This window comes from Crinia signifera, chromosome 2 (genome assembly GCF_055691185.1).
Source record: "Crinia signifera chromosome 2, ASM5569118v1, whole genome shotgun sequence".
NCBI classification, from domain to species: domain Eukaryota; kingdom Metazoa; phylum Chordata; class Amphibia; order Anura; family Myobatrachidae; genus Crinia; species Crinia signifera.
In genome coordinates, this window is record NC_139218.1 from 258943991 (window position 1) to 258967119 (window position 23129).

General features: G+C 44.2%; 1 protein-coding gene across 2 annotated transcripts in view; it reads right to left on the minus strand.

Moving 5' to 3' along the window:
* TBC1D8 (TBC1 domain family member 8) overlaps window positions 1–21201 on the minus strand; it is a 62415-nt gene extending 41214 nt beyond the window's left edge. For both annotated transcript variants that reach the window (XM_083174375.1, XM_083174374.1), the window contains exons 1-3: window positions 20985–21201; window positions 20390–20585; window positions 1951–2061 (exon numbers count right to left, since the gene is read on the minus strand). In XM_083174375.1, coding sequence (XP_083030501.1) covers window positions 1951–2061; window positions 20390–20516 — 238 coding nt within the window. In that variant the 5' untranslated portion in view covers window positions 20517–20585; window positions 20985–21201. The remainder of the gene's footprint in view (window positions 1–1950; window positions 2062–20389; window positions 20586–20984) is intronic.
* Between the last annotated feature and the right edge of the window lie 1928 nt (window positions 21202–23129).

The following is a 23129-nucleotide window of genomic DNA, read 5'->3' on the forward strand; positions in this document are numbered from 1 at the left end:
AAATATTAACAGTACATAATGCAACCTCTTGATCCTTATCATTGCTGGAGTGCTAAAGGCCGTTTATTGGCCAACTCTCCTACAACAGTACATACAGCATACACACCGCCGTTCACCCATTGTGACATAACTGGGCCATGGATTGTGTATGTGCGCTCAGTTTTATACATGCACATAGAAACATAATCCCGGATAAACCCAAATCTGACATGTAATACTAGACAGAAGAGAATGGTGTCCAACAATAGGAACAGAACCTAATAAATGTCACATTCTGAAACTCCTCATCTCAAAATCTGTATGAACTTAAGAGACCTACAGTGCTAGTCTGTGTGCGATCACTTCCCAGGTCTCTAGGTTGTGTCTAGTGTTGCAGGGTTCTTTTCTTCACTTACACTCACCTACCCACTGCTGCACTCCAAGTGACTCTCTCAGCTGTGTCCCTCCTATCTGCCTCTCTCTGCCTTTGATCTCAGCCCCCCTCCCCAGTCTGTATCTTATTTTCTGCCCCCCTTCCATCTCCCACTTATATGTCACCCCAGCTTTCGCTCATTTCTGTGCTTCTCCTGATCTTCCTCTCTATGATCTCAGTGACTTAATTTCTCCACTCCCTCTGTTGCAAATGGGTTGTGCTGAAAGGATGTCTCACTGGTGAGAGTTGGTCACTGATGAGGGGCACATGCAGGGGGGTTCCTGGAGCTGGCAGGTCTTTTCCCCTACCGTATCATCCGTTCCCTCCCCACACCCATCTGTCTCTCATTTTGTGTCTCCCCCCTCCACCACTCCATCAACATTTGACAAAGGGGAGGGGAGCGGTACCAGGTACAGCACCTACATGGGGCAGTGTCTGGAATCTGCCAGCCAGTGAGAGCTGTGAGGGAACAGGGTCTTCCACAAGCACTTGTGCTAGACTGACACCACTGATGGTTTTATAAAAAATAGTTTGCCTGAGATTTAATACCATACAAGAGACACACATTCATCTAGTTCAAAGTATGGACAAAAAGATGAAGTCCTGGTTGGGGAAAGAAAAACTCAAATGGCAAATGCACAACATCCCCAATCAAATTTACTATTCGATCACTGACCAATCGCTGCATATGTGCCAACCTATATGGAGCCATTCTGTTACATGTGTAAGGCTATGAACCAATCATATAAAAAAGTCTGTTTCCGCATGTAACGTTCCTCTGCTCACGAGACATCCAGCTATGCTGTACTAATCTACACTTAGAAAAGACTTATTTTGCACATATACTTGTGGAATAAATACCGTGAAAGTAACTGCTGATCCTCTATCCTATGGTAATGCTGGTTGATACTTCACAGTGTATGTTGGCCTATCCCTTTACCATGATACAGATACTGTATATGCAATGTCACTATTACATTCTATCAAGTTGTTCGTGGATTATCACAGATGTCCCTTGTAGCCTCACTACTTCTCCCCACTATATACAGCATAATTACGTAATAATTCTACCTGTAGCATATTTCCCTTTTGTGAGAACTGTGACATACCATGACCAGTTACTCTAGGCCCCAGCAATATAGGATTTAGCTATGCCCTTTTATATTCGCACTTAATTCCAACAAATACGTCATCATACTGTACGTGTTGAAAAAGAAACTTGACCATACGAGCCGACGTCTGTTCTTTCTCCCTCCTCCCCCTGTTGTTTAACAACCCAGTAACTGATTATATTTAATGACCGGTATCTGGCATCCCCAGTACCCTATTCCTTCCCGGTATTAGCCGTTCACTGCTAGTAAACTTTGGTGTAATAGTGGCTTATGTTAGTAAATGGCATCATTAGCTGTAAATCACTGCACGTATCACTGTTATTTATGGGTTACCTTAACATCCATGGTCATGCAGGCAAATGGCATGCTGTGGATGCTGACTCTGAAACTCACCAATTGCTAGGGCCCAGTACACCTCTGACTCACCACAAGCAATGTTCGAGTAAACCGGAGATCCAGGGACCTGTAGCAGAATCCGAAATGGAGCAACTCTGGCACTGGAATCCAGTACAGCATCGAGAGCACCCACCAGACGACCTGCATAAAGAACAAGCAAAGGTACAGTTACCAGGAGTCACATCTGCCAACTGGCTCATGTACAACAAGGCATCATTAATGTAGTATTGTCAAGGTCATTTTATAGAGCTACGAAATGAGCTTTTCTATAAATGATGGCATGTGTGACCAACACTATTAGCAGTCAAGGATCAGGAAGCTATCCAGAAACCTGCCATGTCATTTTAAACCGATTACATTAGGATATTGCCAACCAGCCATAGCATGTTCAAGACCACTCTTTCCATATACTATGGGGGCACTGGGTGAGTGGAAAAAATATCATTAATTGAGAAGTTCCAGCATAATTATAACTAACAGTGGTGCATGTCAACAACTGCAGATATACAAACACGAGCATGCCCTCACATCCGGGGTCCAGCCTGTTTTTTACAGGTACCACTCGATATTCGTAAATCATCTTACCCCTTCAATTAGCAGCATTTACTATAGTATGATACACATACAGTACCACTAGCGCTCTTTTTCTTAACCCAAATATTAGGATTTAACAGTGCTCAAACATTAGAGCACCAACGGAATACTTATACCCCTTTCACATTCGCAGTCCCGGTTAATACCCGGGACTGTGTTCCCAGGTGGAACACGAGACACTACCCGGGAATGTACCATTTCACACTGGCCACCCGACCCGGAATGAAGTCGGGCGGGTGGCGTCATCTGGAGGCTTGGCCGGGGCGGCGCTGGGAGGTGTCAGCACCTCCCGGCGGCGCATTTTCACTGCAGTGAACGGGATCTGGGTCACGCTGACCCGGAATAACCGCTCACACTGACCGCATCCCGTGTCGATCCCGGAATGCTGAACACGGCATATTAGTCCAAGACCCTTTCACACTGCACTAAATCCCAGGTTGATGCGCGTTCATGTGCAAAAACCCGGGATATGTTTGAAAGTCTGAAAGGGGTATTAGACTACCATTATAAAAATGGCGAAAATTGTAATTAAAGTATGATAACTGTGTGGGAAGTTTATTTGTATTTATAATCTGTGTAGTACATGTTTACCTATATCTATGTGTATTTTTTAATATGTTACTAGCTTCATTTGGGCCATCATGGATCAGAATATGATTCGCTGTCGGAGAGGCGAATAAAGAATATTTTCCTATTGAAGAAAGGGTACTTGTTTCCTAGCAGGGCGCCCACGATTTTGATCTTATTACATCTTATACAATCGCATCTCAATATAGCGGCATGCGATGCGATGTGATTTTTAATTGTACAAGCACCCTGATGGGTGCTTTCAATGTTAAATTCACCCCCATTGCCAACGCCACCCCCAATATCAACGCCAACCCGAAGCGTGGCGAGCACAGAGAGCCATCGAGGGGCGGCGGTACACGTCCTCCGACCGTTTCATAACCCCATTATCCACGTTGGAGTGGAGTCGATTTTAGATAGTGTGGCGAGCGCAGCAAACCACTGAGCCCGAAGCATGGCGAGCCCCGCGAGGGGACACTGATTACTTTACAAGTATTACGTGTCCGCTTGCCACGCTTCAGGCTCGTATTCCTCTGCACTCGCCACGCTTCGGGCTTGGTGGCTCGCCACATTATCTAGAATCAACTCCACGCCGACGTGGATAGTGGGGGTATGAAAAGGTCGGAGGACGCGTACCGCCACGCTTCAGGTTGGCGTTGATAGTGTGGGTGGCGTTGACAATGGGGGTGCATTTAACATTGTAAGCACCCATTAGGGTGCTTGTCCAATTAAAAATCGCATTGCATGCCATTTGGTGTCATGCTATGTGATATTTCATTGTACAAGCACTCCTGTTAATTTAACATGAATATCGCATCGCACACCACTAAGTATGGTATTCGATGGGCACCGTGCTAGGAAACAAGTACCGAAGAAAGTATTGGATTTGAAAACTTCAGGACTTAACAGTGGAGTGCTTAGTACCATGATGTTTGTGTTTATACAATTCTTACTAGAATGAGCAACTCCTGGGGGTTGTACAATAACTGTTCCATTTGCGTATTCCATTTTTTATTCTGTATTACCATTTATGATCTTGCTTTTACTTATTATGTCCTGGATCATGATCTACAGCAGTGGTTCTCAACTTCGGTCCTCAAGTACCCCCAACAGTTCACGTTGTGCAGGTCTCCACACAGAATCACAGGTGAAATATTAGCTCAGCCTGTGATTTTTCAAATGTGCCAGTGAGTAATGAGTGCACCTGCCAGGTGACCTGCAAAACATGCACTGTGTTTGGTCCGACTGAGAAATTTTGCTTTAGAATATAGAACATCAATAAAAATAATTTGTGGGAATAAAAAAAAAAAAAAAAAACAATTTTACTAATGCTACAAAAAAGGTCAACTGTCTAACAATTGATTTGGAAATCGCACCTAGCGTACTACACAGGTCAGACCATAGGCTCCCGCCTAAAAAGCAAATCTAACCAAATTATCACAGAGAAAAAAGTACATCAAGCAACTAGTGACCGCCATTGGCAAGTCTCCATGTCTCAGCAGTATACAGGGGTGTGCGACACTTTGCAGGGGAGTGAACAGGAGGATCAATGAGAAGCTGATTTGCTGGCTTCTTCCTTACAACCCTCCCTGGAGCCTTGCTACAGCTGAACTGACAAGCTCACCATTTTTCCCCCCAGTAAACCAACTGATTTTTAGAATGCTTTTATTTGCATATTCATGTGCTCCTGCAATCCGGCACATACAATACACACTGTTCCTAAACGCAAAAGTGCACTGGTCAGAGTGCTTTTTGATGTATCGACATTATATTGCCATTTGTAAACCAAAACTACAAAACAACACAGCTATTTTCAGCTTGGAGCAATTTATATTCCAAAGAGCTTTCAAAATATTCACAGTGTAATATAATCAGCCTGGAGTCTGCTTCCCACATGACTGACTAGTGAAGCCTGGTATCTATATTAAGATAATGCACCAAAACATATGGCCGTAGGCAAGATGTCACTGGTCTTATAATCTAGGTAGTAAGAACATGAGCAAGACAACAACTGCGGTTTGTTCTTCCTGATCACTGTAAAATACAATGGCGAAATTGTTAAGACAACTAAAAGCTTCTGTATATAAGTACAAACAATGACCATGTCACATCAGTGCAACAATCAAGGGTAAATAATGGTGAAGGGATTTTCATTTGCACATCAAAATCTTTCAGCGGTTGATATTCTGCAGTTGACGTTGTGCTTAAAATAAAGTTATACATCATCTGATGACTCCAATGAAACACTGGAAATCATTGTCATTATTAAGGCATTTCAAGGATTCAGCCAGAAATGGGCTAAATACACAAATAAATAAAAGGGGACATGGATGAATAAAAAAGATTGCAGGAAGTGCTATGGATAGTACAAGTCCTGCTTTCATTGTTACAATAGGATCATATTGCTTGCTAGGATTACCAGCACCTGCTACCATAGATAACTGTGCACCAATTCTGCTGGTGTAAATAACAATGCCCCAAAGCACTGTCTCAAACACAGACATTGGACAATGCACTTTTTGGGGCTTATTTACTAAGATGGGACACTGCTAGGGGCAACCAATAAAATTCCATCTATTATCTTCTAGAAGGTACTAAATAAATAAGTAGATTCTGATTGGTTGCCCATAGCAACATCCCATGTGAAATAGAACTCCCATCTTTGTAGTTTCCCATTTGTATGTGTGACTGTGGTCAGCTTTGTGTGGATAGTGCTGAATGTGAAAAACACAGCTGTCCCTTCTATATTTATCAGATACATGCCCGAACGGTGGGGGGATTTCTTAATGCTTGTAAAGAAAAAATAGTGAATGATAATTACTAACCAAACAGTTCCCGGTGTTGATCATAGTGTCAACGGTAATTAGGCCAACACAGAAATGGCCGACACATGAAAAGATCAACATGAATTTTTTGTGTGTCAATTTCTACATTTAAACGTGTGGACCCCTAATTAGTGGCCGCATCACTCGCTATTCATCAGGCCAAGTTCCTCGCTGTGCTTTGTGCACGTACTGTCCTTGTGGACTGGTAAAGTATGAAGTTCAAAAAAATAAAAATAAAGGTTTGTAAAAAAAAAACCATGTTGACCTTTCCATGTATGGACTATTACCATGTGGACCTAGTTCATGTTAACCAATAGCGGGAGCCAGGCATGTCTTGGGCAAGCATGCATTATGTTTTCATGAATAGCATGAATCCAGTTTATTTTGCACTTTTAATCAGTCTCCAGTCTCAGAAAAATCTCTGCAAAAGGTAAAATTATCCTAAAGGTCTGTATACTGAAATATTCCCCTTAAGGTGAGTACACACTAGACTATTTTTTACACAATAATGACATTATCATGTAGTTAAAAGCGTGTCACTATCTCTGTACCTACCTCCTATTTGGTCTGTCGAATGGCCACTGGTGGAACGTCACCTCAGAGGGGAGAAGTAGATAGATATAGTGCGTGCACACACTATATCGTTACAGATGTGCTCTTCCGCCTGTCGTTAGTGATCATCTGTACATGCAGGAGGATGTTGCTAGAGAGTGCCATGATGAATGCAGTATGCTCCCCCCCCCCCCCCCACAATCAGCATCAGCCAGTATGTATGCACTGGTCGATGCCGGATACCCTGCCGGGTCCCAATGCTCCAGATATGGCAATAGGTATAATGTGTGCCCAGCTTTACAAGCAACTTCCATTTTAAGGTTTCACAAGATTCCATTGTGTTCGGTGTTCAAACTTAACTGAAAATATCTAGCAAACACGTACTTGATTTGCCAGCTTACTGCAAAATCACTCTGCTTTGAGAACATACATGTTAAAAAAAAGCTAGCAATCTATAAGAGAACAAATAGTAGCAATGGCCTATTCAAACCTAGGACCCACTGTCACACTCAGAAATGTTTCTAATGCTGTGTAGACACGGGGGCGATAGGGGCTATAATCTCTGGGAATTTGGTCGCAGGCGACCATATTGCCAGTGATTGGAGTGCGCACCAGCGATAAATCGCCATGTGCGCGCTCCCGTTTTCTGCCCCATTGTAATCGCTGGTCGCAGGAGCTTGCTCCTGCGACCAGCTAATTACCTCTGCGGCTCCCCCAGCAGAGGATCCTTTTCATCAGAGGATTCCTTTTCATCCTTTTCTTCCATCTCTGGTCGCTGATGCAAAGGAGACACTGGGTAATATATTGCTGAGCAATATATTGCTGAGCAATATATCTCCCCACGTGTGTACGGGGCTTAAATGTAAATATAGCAGATGAAACTTCAGTGTAGCTGCCCAACAAAACCCTAGTGCTCTATAGAACAATGGGGCAGATGTATTAAGCCTGGTGAAGAGATAAACTGGAGATAAAGTGGAAGGAGATAACGCACCAGCCAATCAGATCCCAACTGTCATATTTCAAACACAGCTGATTGGCTGGTGCATTAACTCTGGCTGGTGCATTAACTCTTCCAAGTTATCTCCACTTTATCTCCAGTTTATCTCTTCTCCAGGCTTAATACATCTGCCCCAATGTGACTAGTGTTTTAAATGTTCTTGTCGGTTTATCTCTGTTGAAAACAAGAGCTTGGAATTTACATTCCAGCCCACAATCCTCTGGCTGTAAAACCCTGTGCCAGGTTCTGCCAGCAGTTTACCAGACATCACCACGCAACCTACAAATCAGAAGCCAGCCACTGGTGTATTTATAATGGGTGCAGTATGTAAAGTGCACACAGGACCTGGTGGTTCAGGGGGCACAGACCGCACACCCTGTACCCATTTACTACAATAAATAACTAGGAGAGCTCTTACCAGGCCCGGGGATCCAAAGCTAGTCATGTGTGAGTGCAAATAGGTCAGTATTGTATATATGTGATTTAAATAGGTCAATATTGTATATATGTGATTTAAATAGCCTTTACATTACCAACTGGATATCCTACAATGTTTAAGTGCATTAAATCATATTTTAACAGCAACCTTTTAGGAAACATTTTGCCTTTAGCATTATTGTGTAGCCAACATATGGAATACAAAGCCACTACTTTTTCAGGCACTTTATTACTTATCTCTGCTCAGCTAGGCTAGAGAGTCCCTCATGTCAAAATAAAGGGCTTGGCTAAGCCATCTGATCCATGCTTTGGATTCTACTACATAAGCTCACCCACTGGAGTTATGCTAGATGTGATCAGATTTGACATGGAGATAAACAATACCCTGCAGGTCAGGAAGAGGAGAGGGCATCATCAATGAACAGCAAATCCAAAAGAGCTGATTAGTTTGCAAAGAGAGGAAGTATAAATTGAGAAAAGCAGAGGACCTAAGACTGAGCCTTGCGGAACTCCAACTGACAGGTAATGAAGAGGAAGTAGACTCAGAAGCGAGCACTGAAAGAGTGATCAGATAGGTAAGATGTGAAACAGGAACGGGCTGTATCATTAAGACCTAGGGAGTGCAGGGTTTGTAAGAGAAGAGTGTGATCCACAGTGTCAAACGCAGCAGAAAGATCTAGAAGAATAAGTAGTGAGTAATGGCCTTTAGACTTAGCAGTTACCAGATGATTCACCACTTTAGTCAGTGCTGTCTCAGTGGAGTGTTGAGAGCGAAAGCCTGACTGAAGCGGGTCTAATAGGGTGTGAGAGTTAAGAAAGTTTGTGAGACGAGAGTAGACAAGTCTCTCTGGTAGCTTGGAGAGGCATGGGGGCTGAGAGATAGGACGATAGTGAGAGAGAGAGAGAGAGAGAGAGAGAGAGAGAGAGAGAGAGAGAGAGAGAGAGAGAGAGAGAGAGAGAGAGAGAGAGAGAGAGAGAGAGAGAGAGAGAGAGAGAGAGAGAGAGAGAGAGTGTAAGGGTCAGAATTGTGTTTTTTCACAATGGGAGTAATCACTGCATGTTTGAGCAGAGAAGGAAAAGTACCAGTAGCAAGAGAGAGGTTGTAGATTTTAGTTAAGGTTGGAATGAGCACAGGAGATAGATTTTTAATGACTTGTGCAGGTATATGATCAAGAGGAGAGGTAGTAGAGTAAGAGGATAAGAAGAGTGTGGCTACTTCCTTTTCATTTGTGGGCTCAAATGCAGAGAAAGTGCCAGAGGGTTCAGGTGGGGAAGAAAGAGGGTTAGAGGTTGTGGAAGAGCATACCATTTCATCTTGGATGTTATCAATATTGTCCTTAAAGTAGGAGGCAAGTTCTTGTGCACTGATGGTAGCCGGCGGGGGAGTTGAAAATATTTATTTTATGCAAATAAAAAAGATCTGTACAGCCAAAATAAAAATTCTACTTTTAAATGCTAATAAGGGAATGGATGATGCATCACAACAAATTAGCAGTTTATGGGCCAGATGCACTAAGCTTCAAAAGGGATAAAATGGAGAGTGATAAACAGCCAATCAGCTCCTAACTGACATGTCACAGACGGTTTTTGAAAAATGTCAGGCAGGAGCTGATTGGTTGGTTGTTTATCACTCTCCATTTTATCACTTTTGAAGCTTAGTGCATCTGGCCCTTAAGCTTTTATTCCGGATACACACTGAGGCGACTGGCAATTGAGCCAATATCTTTTGAGCCCGATTGTCGGTACACACTAATCGATTTGATAAACAACATGTCATTATGTCCTGAATTAGAATGTCAGGACACATGAGACTGCGGGAGTATGCAAATTACCCATACAAAATAGGAAATGTAGACTATTAGTCATTACAAAGCAGAAAATCTTCCAGATATCACAGAAGTGTGTACCTGGCTATGGGCTAAAACACCTTCTTCTACAGCATGTATCACAATACTTCCTTGTTCAAGTAAAACATACAGTCCTACCACGACATCTGAACACATCTGCAATCTAAACACATCTGCAAATCAATCAAAGAACCTTTCAGGGAGTTACTTTTAAAATGCTCTCTTTCTCCTTTATACATATGTATTGCTTTGGTATACTTTTAATTCAGAGTTGCTGATCATGTTAATACTGGTCAATAAATAGCTTTTATTTTCTTTCATTAGCTAAGTAAAATTACACAAAAATCAAATAACTATTTTTCATTCATTTTTTTAATGCAACAAATCAAATAAGTCAATTTTGACAGATCCAATGCAAACTGGATTAGAAATGACAACAATTACTGTAAGAGCAACATCAGCATGAATCCTTGGAATTGTAGAAAGCCGGCCTAGCTACCAATAACAATTCGCGGTACTTATGTATTATCTGGGCTCCCATGTTAAATGCACCCCATTTTTTCATACCCCTACTATCCAACTACGCATGAAGTTGATTATATATAGTGTGGCGAGCGCAGCAAGCCACCGTGCCCGAAGCGTGGCGAGGGGACGTGGTCTCATAAGAAAAACGGGAGCCCAGATATTACATAAGTACCCAATTCGCTTGTGACATCAATGGGATTTGATTTGTTCTATATGGACACACAAACAACCATCCATTTTAAATGTTATTTGTACACATTACGGGGCCATGAATGGTATATAATGTTAGCTAGCCCTGACTCTGCACCCGACGGCTGTTACCAACAGCTGCAGTCTGGTGGTGCAAGCAAAATACAGCTAGAGTAGTAACGCAGAAAGCATTCTTGGGAAACACAGCTAGAAAACAGTTCTCTCACACTGCCCTGAGCAACCTGCTAAGATGCCTTGGGTAATATTTAGTCATTCATGTCAGCTGAAAATCCAGCGACAGTGAACTTTCGGTTTGAAAATGTCACATGAATTTTCTTAGGAGCCCAGTGAGATTGTCACGCTAATAATGCTCAGAAATATCCATACCTTCCCATAAGATGGCCAACACATGTATATCTGTCTAGGTATCTGTCTAGGCCAGGGGTTCCCAAACTTTTTTGAATCATGGCGCCCTAGAGCATCAAAATATTTTCATGGCACCCCTAGGCCAAATTCAGAAAAAACAATATTAAATGAAGTTCATTGTATTTATATGTCACAGTTATCTGGTGAGGGACAGAATTTGCTGTTTGTCCACATATATTATGATTGGCAGCCACCAGCACTGGTTTTGCCTTTTACATTGCCCATAAATAATATGAATTGATCTTGGTCCTTCAACCCAAGGCACCCCTGCAAGTGTCCCACCCACCTAGGGTGCCTAGGCACACAGTTTGGGAACCACTGGTCTAGGCAAAACAGGGGTTCTCAAACTCGGTCCTTAGGACCCCACACAGTTCATGTTTTCCAGGTCACTCGGCAGGTGCATTAATTACTCAGTGACACATTTTAAAAGATCAGGTGGAGCTAACTATTTCACTTGTGATTCTGGGGCAGATTTATGAAGTAATGATACGGGAGGGGGAGTGATAAAGTGCCTGGTACTTTATCACCGGCCAATCAGCTCCTGACTGTTAAGTTACCATGCACCGTGTGGGGTCCTGAGGACTATGGGGGAGATTCTCTAAGTAAGAAATGCGGTAAAAACCAAGTTATCGGGGTTTTTACAGCATTTTTGGATGCTGTAAGCATCCCCTGCCGGGTTAACGCGGCGGGGGGCATCGCCAGAAATATCTGGCGATGCCCCATAGAAGCCAATGTGCTTCTACCGCATCCCACCGCCGCCCCTCAACGACCCCCCGCACGGACCCCCGCATCGCCCCCTCACCTGTGTCCGGGCAGCACAGAGCTGTGCTGCCCGGACCTGTGACCTCCTCCCTGCACTGATCCTCTTCCGGGTGCAGGGAGGAGGAGAGCCCGGCGCAGCAGCAGCGCCGGGTGTGGGAGGGAGGGGAGAGCCGCCGGGACCTGCTAGGACCCGGCGACTCTCACCGCAAAGGACAGCTCTTAACGCAAGAGCTGTCCTTTGCTATAATTATCGCATATGTTAGAACATATGCGATAATTATAATTGTGATGGGCGGCGAAGGGGGGCGGAGATTCTTCCAGAATCTCCCCACAAGTTTGAGAACCTGTGTCAGAGTAAACAAGATTGTTGTAGCAACTCAAGAACCATATTACGGTCAGTAGGTTATTTGTTTACATATTTGGGTGTCATGCAGTTATGTGTAGGCGGTAAAACAGCAGGGAAAAGTATTGTCATAGGAAACTGCACTTTGTTTTACTTCCTCATTCAGCACTAATAAATAAAGGGAGCGCAGACATGAAGACTCCCCCCGCCAACTGTCTGCATACAAACTCACACTGTAAAAACCAAGCAAATGTAAAAAGTTGATGTACCACAGAAGCAATTCCAAGAAGCAGAACGAATTTCCAAAGGAAATCCGAGTTACAGCAAACCTAGAAGAGAAACAACACACTACTAGAATGTCAGGAAAGCCTGAGTGCTCACACAGGACCTTAAAACAAAGCAGGAGATTTTACTGATCAGATTTAAAACCATTAAGACTGCATTTATGAAATGAAATATTACATATGTGAGAACATTCCCAGAGGGTATATAATGAATACATTGCCTTCATTTTGGGAAAAACATGAAACAGGTGTATAGGTCATTGGTTCGAGTCTATTTAGGTAATGCATTGTGTCGACCACGTAAGGTCAACACCTGAAATAGGTCGACAGGGTTGGATGGTAAACACAAGAATTCGGTAGACAATGCGAAGGTTGACATTCAAAAGGTCGACATGATTACATGAGTTTTTCTTTCCCCAAATGTCTACATAGTCGACATGGACACCATCTAAGTGTACTCCTGCACTCGCCAGTCAGCATATGTCAGCTCAAAAAAAAATACTCATGTCGACCTTTTGACTGTTGACCTAATGCCCGTGTCAAACTTCCAAACCAGACCTTAACCATGTCGACCAATTTGGGTCAAGTGCTCGACCCAATGCATGGGGACCTAGTGACCGTATCCCTGAAACAGATGAATAGAATTTGAAGGCAGCTGAGAAGAATATGGCTCATCCTGTCTCCTAGTTAGGATATTATTTGGTACTTGTGTATTATCTGGCCGCCCGATACATCGCATTGCATGCCACTACTCAAGGCATGCGATGCGACTGTACCCGATCTTGACCCTTTACCGGGAGGAGTGTACAATTTTTATATCGTGTCGCATCGCATGCCTTCACTAGTGGCATGCGATGTGATGCGACACGATTATACATTGTACAGGCATCCTAATGCCTGATTACAATGTGAAATGCACCCCCATACCCGTTTTTTAATTGTACACCCACCCTGATGGGTGATTACTATGTGAAATCCCCCCCCCCCCCGTTGTTAACGCCACCCCAGTATCAACGCCAACCCGAAGCACGGCGAGCGCAGCGAGGCCGCGAGGGCCGGCAGTACGCGTCCTCTGACCTTTTCATACCCCCACTATCCACGTCGGCGTGTAGTTGATGTTATATAGTGTGGCGAGCGCACCGAGCCACAAGCGTGGCGAGCCCCGCGAGGGGACGCGTATTACTTCACATGTATTCCGCGTCCGCTCGCCTCGCTTCGGGTTCGGTGCGCTCGCCACACTATATAAAATCAACTCCACGCCGACGTGTATAGTGGGGGTATGAAAAGGTCGGAGGACGCGTACCGCTGCGCTCACCACGATTTGGGTTCGCGTTAATAATGGGGTGGCGTTAACAATGGGGGGCCATTTAACATATTAATCACCCATCAGGGTGGGTGTACAATCAAAAATCGGGTCTGGGGGCGCATTTAACATAAGAATCAGGCATCTGGGTGCATGTGCGATTAAAAATCGGGCCCAATCGCGTCGCATCGCATGTGATATGATTGTATGCGATTTTTAACGTGCAATGAAAAAAATCGGGCGCCCAGATAATACACAAGTACCTTTATTTATTAGGTTTCTTATACAGCACCGCAAGTTCCGCTGCACTTTACAATTGGAAAAAGGGATAAACACAAACAGGGTAGTTACAGACAGTCAAAATGGTATGAGGGCCCTGCTCGCAAGTTTACAATCTATAGAGTAGTGTTAGGGATTGCGTTAGAGGTTATGGTAGTAGTTCCCAAATTTTTGTGAATCTTCGCACCCCTAGGCCAATAGGTTCTCATGGAAAATGTAAAAATAATAATAATAATAATAATAATAATAATAATAATAATATCACTGCAGGGGCAGTTTTATGAAGCCTAGTGAAGTGATAAAGTGTCCAGCGATAAAGTACCAGCCAATCAGCTACTAAGTTCAAGTTACAGGCTGGGTTTGAAAAATTACATTTAAGAGCTGATTGGCTGGTACTTTGTCACATGACACATTATCACTTCTCCAGGCTTAATACATCTGCCACTCAGGGGTAGATTTATTAAGCTCGGTGAAGTGATAAAGTGTCTGGTTTTTAATCACCGGCCAATCAGATCCTAACTGTCATTTTTCAAACCAAGCCTGTACCAATACAGTTAGGAGTTGATTGGCCGGTGATAAAAACCAGACACTTTATCACTTCACCAAGCTTAATAAATCAACCCCTAAGTGTAAAAGCTAAATTTAATACATCTGCCCCTCAATTCCGTTTGTCTAGTTTATGATTAGCAGCCACCAGCACCGATTTTGCCTATTACATGGACCATAAATAAATATTTTGAAATAGTCCTGGAAACCAAACCTGAGGCACCCCTGCAACTTCCCCAAGGCATCCCAGGATTCCCTCATGTGCTTTTCCTTTTGTTACTTAAACCACCTTCGATGGCAACAAATCCTGTGGTTTTCTGCCACCCTGATACTTATTTCAGCATCCTCTGCTGATGCAGCTATGGTTATATACATTGTATTTGCCCTCTAGTCTATTGTATTCATCTATACGTAACTGTTTCATGTTTTGCTTATTCATTTAAGTACTCTGTCATGCTGTTTTTACACCGCAAAACATGCTTAGACCCGGTATTTAAAACATTTCTTAAAAAAGGTCAAAGCAGGTTTAATGCTCCTTTCAGACCGCACATATTACCCGGTCTGATACCGGGTCTAAGCAGGTTTTGTGGCAGGCATCTTCAACCCCAAAACGAGGCATCCTCTCTTCCGGTCAGCAAGGGGGAGAGAGGCTGCCCAGATCACTTCCCTGAGGGGAAGGGGAAGGGAGGAGAGGCTGCCTGCCAGCGCTGACCCTGCTGCCCAGATCCCTTCCCTGTGCTGCCCAGGTAGGGGGGTGGGGGTGTTAGGAAATGCCTCCGCCCCAGTGCATATCTAATAAGCGCAGTGCATATTTAATAAGCTATTCCCTGACCCGCTCATTAAATATGCACTGCGCTGGGTCTAGCTCATTAGATATGCACGGAGCGGGTCCAATTGTACGCACTGCTGCCTGGGTAACGGTTTCAGACAGCAAATACCAGGTTTTTGGAAACGGTAAATTGACTCTGCACCTTTCAAACCGCACATATTACAGTTTTAAAACTGACAAAATACCGGCATATAAGTGCAGTCTGAAAGTGGCATTATTGGACGATGCGGATCCTTTGTGGCACCATATACAGGAAAATAATAATAATAATAATAATAATGCCTCGCACCCTATAACAGGATGTTCATGTTTTTTACCTAAACTTCATAAATGTGATTTTACCTTGTGAAACCCTAAAATATCTACTTAGAATGGTGTATAATGTAATGCAGATTTGCCTTTATTATGTAACCAGAAATACTGTGTACAAATCACATACTCTGATTCAATTTGATTAGATGTTCTTCCTCATACAGGTGCAAGGGAAAAAAATGCACAGTTGGCACTACCATGTAGAATGTAGACAGAATACTCCAGCGAGACACAGAAAAATGTCATGCTACCAGCTGTAGTGTATAACACTTTTCTTTTCTCATTTTTCCAAGAATGACAATTATATATGTATTTGATTGATTAATTATAAGCTGGTATGAAACAGTCATCACTGGGGGGGAAGCCACTCAGGGCGTACACACTGAGCGGCTTTTCCCCAGCCCGGCGTGGCCAGCGGCAGATAGACGGCTTTGCATAGCGCAGAGCTGTCCAAAGCCGTCCACAAAGCTGAACGACTTTCCCGGTGATGCTGCGGGAGCACACAGCAACGCTCATCGCTGGGCCGTACATACTGGGTGGCTTTCCCCAGCCTAGCGCGGTCAGCAGCAGATGGGCGGCTTTGCATAGCGCAGAGCTATCCAAAGCCATCCACAAGGCTGAACAGCTTTCCCGGCGATGCTGCGGGAGCATGCAGCAGCGCTCATCACTGGGCCGTACACACTGGGTGGCTTTCCCCTAGCCCGGCACTGTCAGCAGCGGACGGACAGCTTTGCATAGCGCAGAGCTATCCAAAGCAATCCACAAAGCTGAACGGCTTTCCTGGCGATGAGCGCCTGCTGCGTACTCTCACAGCATCGCCGGGAAAGCCGAACAGACTGGGTGGCTTTGAGCTGAAAGCCGCTCAAAACACCAAGTTCAAGCTCAAAATCGCCCAAGTGTGTATGGGCCTTAACACTTTTAACCTGTAGTTCCTCTTAGAGGGGAATTTTTGAGGAAATGCACAGTCCAACTTTCAGTTCTAATAGAAAGGAAGTGTGAAAGACGTCAAGGGAAATTTCAGGCTACTTTTAAATATATTATATACACACACACACACACACACACACACACACACACACACACACACACACAATGGTTCTTTGTATGCAACTCTAGTATTTTGTTCCATTTTCTATAAAGGGCCAAGCTGCAGCTTTAACAAAAAATAAAGCTAAAATGACCATATTTTGCAAGTCCTGCTACATAAAGCACATGGAACACACAGGGAAAATACTAGTCAAAAAAAGGCCCATTGCATCTGTGTGCATGCAGGTTACAAGTAAAGAACAAATCTTTAATTGCCCTTAACATTCCTTAGGTTTATCTTCTCATGCAGACGAGATAAAACTATTAATTGTATTGCAGGTAATATTGCTCTAGACACAGTTAAAATGGTGTTCCTGGCAGATATCAGTCAGCATCATCAGCATGGGCAGTATGGATGGTGTAATGGTTAGCATTACTGCCTCACAGCGCTGAGGTCATGGGTTCGATTCCCACCATGGCTCTACCTGTGCAGAGTTTGTATATTCTCCCCGTACTTGCGTGGGTTTCCTCCGGGTACTCCGGTTTCATCCCAGATTCCAAAAATATACTGGTAGGTTAATTGGCTCCCAACAAAATTAACCCTATATTGTCTGTGTGTGCGTGCGCATGTGGTAGGGAATATAGATTGTAAGCTCCGCTGGGGCAGGGACTGATGTGAATGTTGAACTATACTTTGTAAAGTGCTGCGGTTATGTGCTATATAAGAAACTTAATAAATAAATAATATATAAATCATAAACCGTCGCTTGAATAACATGGTTGATGTTAGGGATGTGACTCGTAGTGTGGGGTTTTGAAGTGTAGTGATATTGATGCTTTGGTCTTGAGAAACTGTTCTTCAGTGAATTTCCACCTCAGTTGTTCATCATGACTTAAGTATGTAAATGCTGGATTTATGGAAATACAAAAACAGTTTTGACTAGATGATATGCCAAATTATTATGTAGGAAAGGAGTAGCTGAAGGCTGCACAGCATCTTTCTAGCGCAACAAATTAAGCCATGCCAGAACTACAGCCGATTTCTAAAAAAAAAAAAAAAAAAACACCTGAAGGAGGTGCGCATATTTACAGTTTACTGTAGGTCCATACAAACACATTGTGGAGTTCCTACCAGCTAACTAGAGATGCTTAGATTATTAAGTACAGGGGTTAAGACCAGCTTTGGAAGAGAAAGAAGGTGTCCAGATTCCGGTTGGGTAAAATGACTGGGGACGGAAGGACATCAGTTGCCATATCCAGATAGTAGGGACAGGGTTCTTTTGATGCTGCCGATAGGATTACATACGCAAGCCTCTGGCAAATGGGCCCCTAAATGAGTTACATTTGACTGATTAATTCCTGAATGCTACTTTCTTTGTGTTGTCTAATTCCATAAACACCAGCATATCACTTTGATACTAATGAATAGGCATCTGTTTAGCAAGGTCCAGTGCACTCTCTACACCAGGGGTGGCCGGACTTTTGTGTCCCAGGATCTACTTTTAGTTCAAGTATTTAGCAGATATCTACCATTGTCAATGGGCCCGATTCAGAGATGGCCCATATACTGATATTTGCTCAGTTGAAAAAATTTTGTTTTGCTATTCCGCATGCATAAAAATATTTTTGCAGATATGAATACATAAGAATCAGCAACTACATATGCATACATACATACACATACATACATAGCATCCACCTCTGAACCAGGCTCAGTCACTATGCTTCCAACAACAGGTGTTGTTTTGCTGAGCGCTCTTACACATATAGGCCCTTATTGCAATCGCCATGCTCCCATGCATGTTTGCACAGGGGAACGATGGTGACCAACTGCACATGCACATATACCATTATGCGCATATGCTGCAACTTGGTGCGAGCGGGCGTGGCGAACTGCTTGTTTGCCATCTCGTTCGTACCTAGCAGTGTGGGCGGGGGCACCCATGGGAACGCCCAGCACTTCTTGGGCATTCCCATGAATATATTGGGCGTTCCCATGCTAATGCATCTGTAGAGCAGGTGGGGATGTCAGCTGCTCCCTCACTTCCCAAACAGGGCATCCGCAGACCACAGAGGTGTCTTAGGTCTGCGAGCACTTGCAAAATCATTTCAATGCAGTAAACTTGTAATATACTATATACACTGCACAAGAATACAATCGATTGTTTTATTGAAAAACATAAATAAATGATTGGGAAGTTCATTAAAAACAACTTGCCAGATCGTACATTGTACTATGCCTTCTGTGGGAGAGAAATTGTCATTGTTATAGGACCTATATAACCAGGACACAAGCACGGAACCACATACTCGGGTTGCATATTAATGGAGCAGGAGGCAGCTGCATCAACCAGCAGCCTCTGTACCACCCATATCAGACAACTACACGCCACACACTACATCCAGGAGTCGCTCAGGATGTACTTGGCGCTGTGAGGAGCCTATGTGCTGGTACGGAGCGGTAAGCCCAGCATTACAATCTGTGGCTGTGGGGTCAGACTGATATATAGCAGCTGCAGAGGGCTCTTCCCAGCATTCCGGTAATGTCATGACATCAGGGGCACGCAGCACTACTGGAAGCTGGCATTCCGAAACCTCAGATGCTCAAGTTCAGGTGTATTTTGTTCATTTGGCCGGGATCTACCAACAGATGCCCCAATATCTACTGGTAGATCAGGATCTACCTTTTGGCCAAGTCTGCTGTACACCCTTAGCAAGATTCTCCTCTCTTCTACTGGCAGCAGGCTTCTGTGTCATGCGCATAAGCATCATCGAGTCTGCAAATGTGCAGGACACCTTCACCCAGAGGCGGCAATGGGAACAATAACACTCTCACCATCTACAGATGGTTTCAGGTGCACCGACAGTAATATAGGAATGTGCATTGCACAATGATAATGATGGCTATTAAAAAAAAAAAACATCTTCTGAAATAAGTATCATTGGATGTCCATAGATTAGGCAGAGATTTTTAATTACATTTTAATTAAAAAATATTTTATACATTGAGAAATTAGAATTGTATGTCATCTGCAATGTACTGTATGCTGCATTGTTCTATGTAAAAGCAAATCATTACAGAAAAACACATTTAAATGAAATAAAGTTAATTTATAAGTTCAAAGAAGTAGGTAGTAGGAAACTTGCTTTGAAATATAACACAGAAGACAGTTTGTGATAAACTGCACAAAGTAAATCAAAACAGGATAATATACAAGTAGAAACTGCCTCCATTATAGTAATTAAGTGCTACTGAACAATTAATGAGGTGGTTCATGGCAGAAAGATCACTAGATCACAGTAAATTAAATCTATTCATGAAGCAGAACACGGCTTCAACGATTCTAGAGAATCAATCAACAAAGACAAGGGCTATATGCAATAGCATACCAGGAACACTGCTAACATCCAGTAACAGCAAAGCATTCACTGCACAGGTGACTGGTTACCTGCACTACAGTCTACATACACAACTAAGGGTCAGATGCTGCACATTATGCCACTATATTAATGTAGGTACATTTACACAAATACAACATTATGCCATTATATTATTGTGTAGGTGCATCTACACAATTACAACATTATGCCACTATATTACTCATAATTTAGCATTATGTCACCATATTAAAGTAGCTACATCCACACACTTAGATCATCATCCCATGTACTATAAAACACATTCTGAAGGATAAGTTCTATTCATATATAATACTATTGTTGCGCTAGATGGAATGCTGCAGCACAATCAGCAGAATGCAGAGCACCCCTCCAGCACAGCAAGGGATATAGTAGCAGCTGCCCGGGCTCCTGCGCCGCACTTACCGGTGAACTTGGCCGCGCTGTCCCCATGCCCGCGGCGGCGCTGCAGGATGAAGTACTGATTGGAGCGGTGGGTGACCCATAGCCGCAGCGCGTTCTTCAGCAGAACCTCCTCGGGCTTCAGCCACATCCTGGCCGCTAGTGTCCGCTGTCACAGCCGCAGCATGTCCGGCCAACTCTCGGCTCAGCAGCGCGGGGTCTGGCGGAAGAGAGCAGCAGCAATTATTAGTACCGCACGCCTATTGTATGTATGCTCCTGCAGCCCAGTGCGGGTCACCAGTGTACAGTGCCCGGACCCTAGCCGCACTGCAGGACACACATCACCATCGCTGATAACATACACATATGTGCTGCCCCCTCTCCTTACTGCTGCCTGAACCACACAGCCAATGTACCCACATTACGGCAGGCATAGTTCCTGCTGCCATAAGTACTGTGCCCACCACAGCTGCCAGACGACCTTTCACCCACTCCTGCCACAACACATGCATGTTAAGAGGAGCAAGGAGACCGCCCTGGTACATAGAGCCCTCTCACTACAGTGGTGTGGTTACCATTCCCTGGCAGCAGAAGCCCTATTGCCTGGCATGCACATTACCTGCTGTTGCCGGATCTGTGCTGCTGCTTCTCCTGCAGTGCCTGCACACTACTGCACATACATACAGTTCCGGCATCCAGAGAGGAAGTTCATCCCCAACCAGCCCAGACAGATCCTTCCTTGTGTTCTACATGGCCTCCTCCGTGCTGCTGAGCATTCAGAATCCCCAGCAATACACGCTGCTGCTTTCTTCCAGGCTCCTGGACTCTCATACTCAGTCACTGACATGTCACTCATCTGCTGGCAGCACAGTCTAGTAATCTCACACATAATCACCCTTTCTGTCCTCATTTCTAGGAACAGTCCAAGCATTTCAAGTTTTGGCAATATAAATTTATTTATTTTTTCTGTATTGAGCAGTTGCACAATATAATGACTGCGACTTTGGATGTCAAATGGTGTTATTATCTATTCCTTATCCCAAGGGGTCAGAAGTAATAATTAGTAGACATTATTTTCACTCTGTGTGAAATGTAAAAATTGTAAGAAGACAAAAGGAAAAGTCACTGCCACCTGCTAGCCAAAGCTATGATACATACAAAATATTAAGTAACAGCACTGTAAAATGAAAATGTAATAAATGTCATATAGGTATTATTATTATTATTATAATTTTATTTATAAGGCGCCATTAGTGGAATTAGAGATGGCCCTGTATGTGAGTGTGAGGTGTTTAAAGAGGATTCTGTAGGGGAATGGGAGCCAGTGCAGATTTTGTTGAAGGGGAGTGGCAGAATTAGAGCAGTCAGCGGTGGTAGAGGAAGAAAAGCCTGGCTGCAGAGTTGAGGACAGATTAGAGAGGAGCCAGTTGGGATTGAGGAGAGCATTGCAGTAGTCGAGCCGTGGGATGACCAGTGAGAGGATGATTAGCTTAGTTGCACTCTGTGAGAGTAAAGGCCCGATGCAAGCAATGTTGCGTAACTGGGTACTTATGTAATATCTGGGCTCCCGTTTTTCTTATGAGACCGTGTCCCCTTGCGGGGCTCGCTGCGGTCGCCACGCTTCGGGCACGGTGGCTCGCTGCGCTCGCCACACTATATAAAATCAACTCCATGCGTAGTTGGATAGTAGGGGTATGAAAAAATGGGGTGCATTTAACATGGGAGCCCAGATAATACATAAGTACCCGTAACTGGAACCGGCAAGAATGGGCCAGGGCTTGGATGTGGGGTGCAAAGGAGAGGGAGGAGTCGAAAGTGACACCCAGGCAGTGGAGTTGGGGAACGGGGGAGATGATGGTGTTGTTAACAGTGATAGAGATATTAGTAGGGGGCATATCTCTGGGTGGGGGAAAGATAATAAGTTCGGTTTTGTCCATATTCAGCTTTAGAAATAGCTCAGAAATCCAGGAGGAGATGGCAGAGAGGCAGTTGGAAACCTGAGCGAGAACAGTGGGGGACCAATTATTAGAGGAGAGGTAGATTTGGGTGTCATCAGCATAGAGGAGATATTGGAAGCCAAAGGAGTTAATAAGTGCACCCAGAGGAGAGGGGTACAGGGAGAATAGAAGGGGGCCAAGAACGGAACCCTGAGAGACCCCGACAGGAAGGATGGAAGGTGGTAAGGTGGAGCCAGAGGCAGAGACTGAGAAGGAACGGTTGGAGAGGTAAGAGGAAAACCAGTTGAAGACCATGCCAGAGAGGCCAATGTTTTGGAGTGTGTGGATGAGGAGAGGGTGATCCACAGTGTCAAAGGCAGCAGATAGGTTCAAAAGGATAAGCATGGAGAAGTGACCCTTGGATTTGGCTGACAGCAGGTCATTGGTGACTTTCACTAGGGCAGTCTCAGTGGAGTGAAGTGGGCGATATAGCTAACATTTTTCTGGAGATCCGTGCATGCGCAGTAAGGTCTGAGGGGTAGATTTATTATAGCGGTGCTAAACGCGCCGCTATAACACTTCCTGCTTCGCCTCATTAGCGAGGCGATGCAGGAGGGGAGATCGACACGATGTATTAAAATCTTGTCCGCCGAAGCGGGGGAGCGCTAACTCCCTGGAGACAGCGCATCAGTTAATACTGATGCGCTGTCTCGTTCCCCCCGGCCAGCTCACTGCGCTTGCGCGGGATCTCGATACTCTCGCGAGATCCCCAGCGTAGCTCAGAGCCAGCAGCAGGGATAGCACTGTCCCTGCTGTGGGCATAGGAC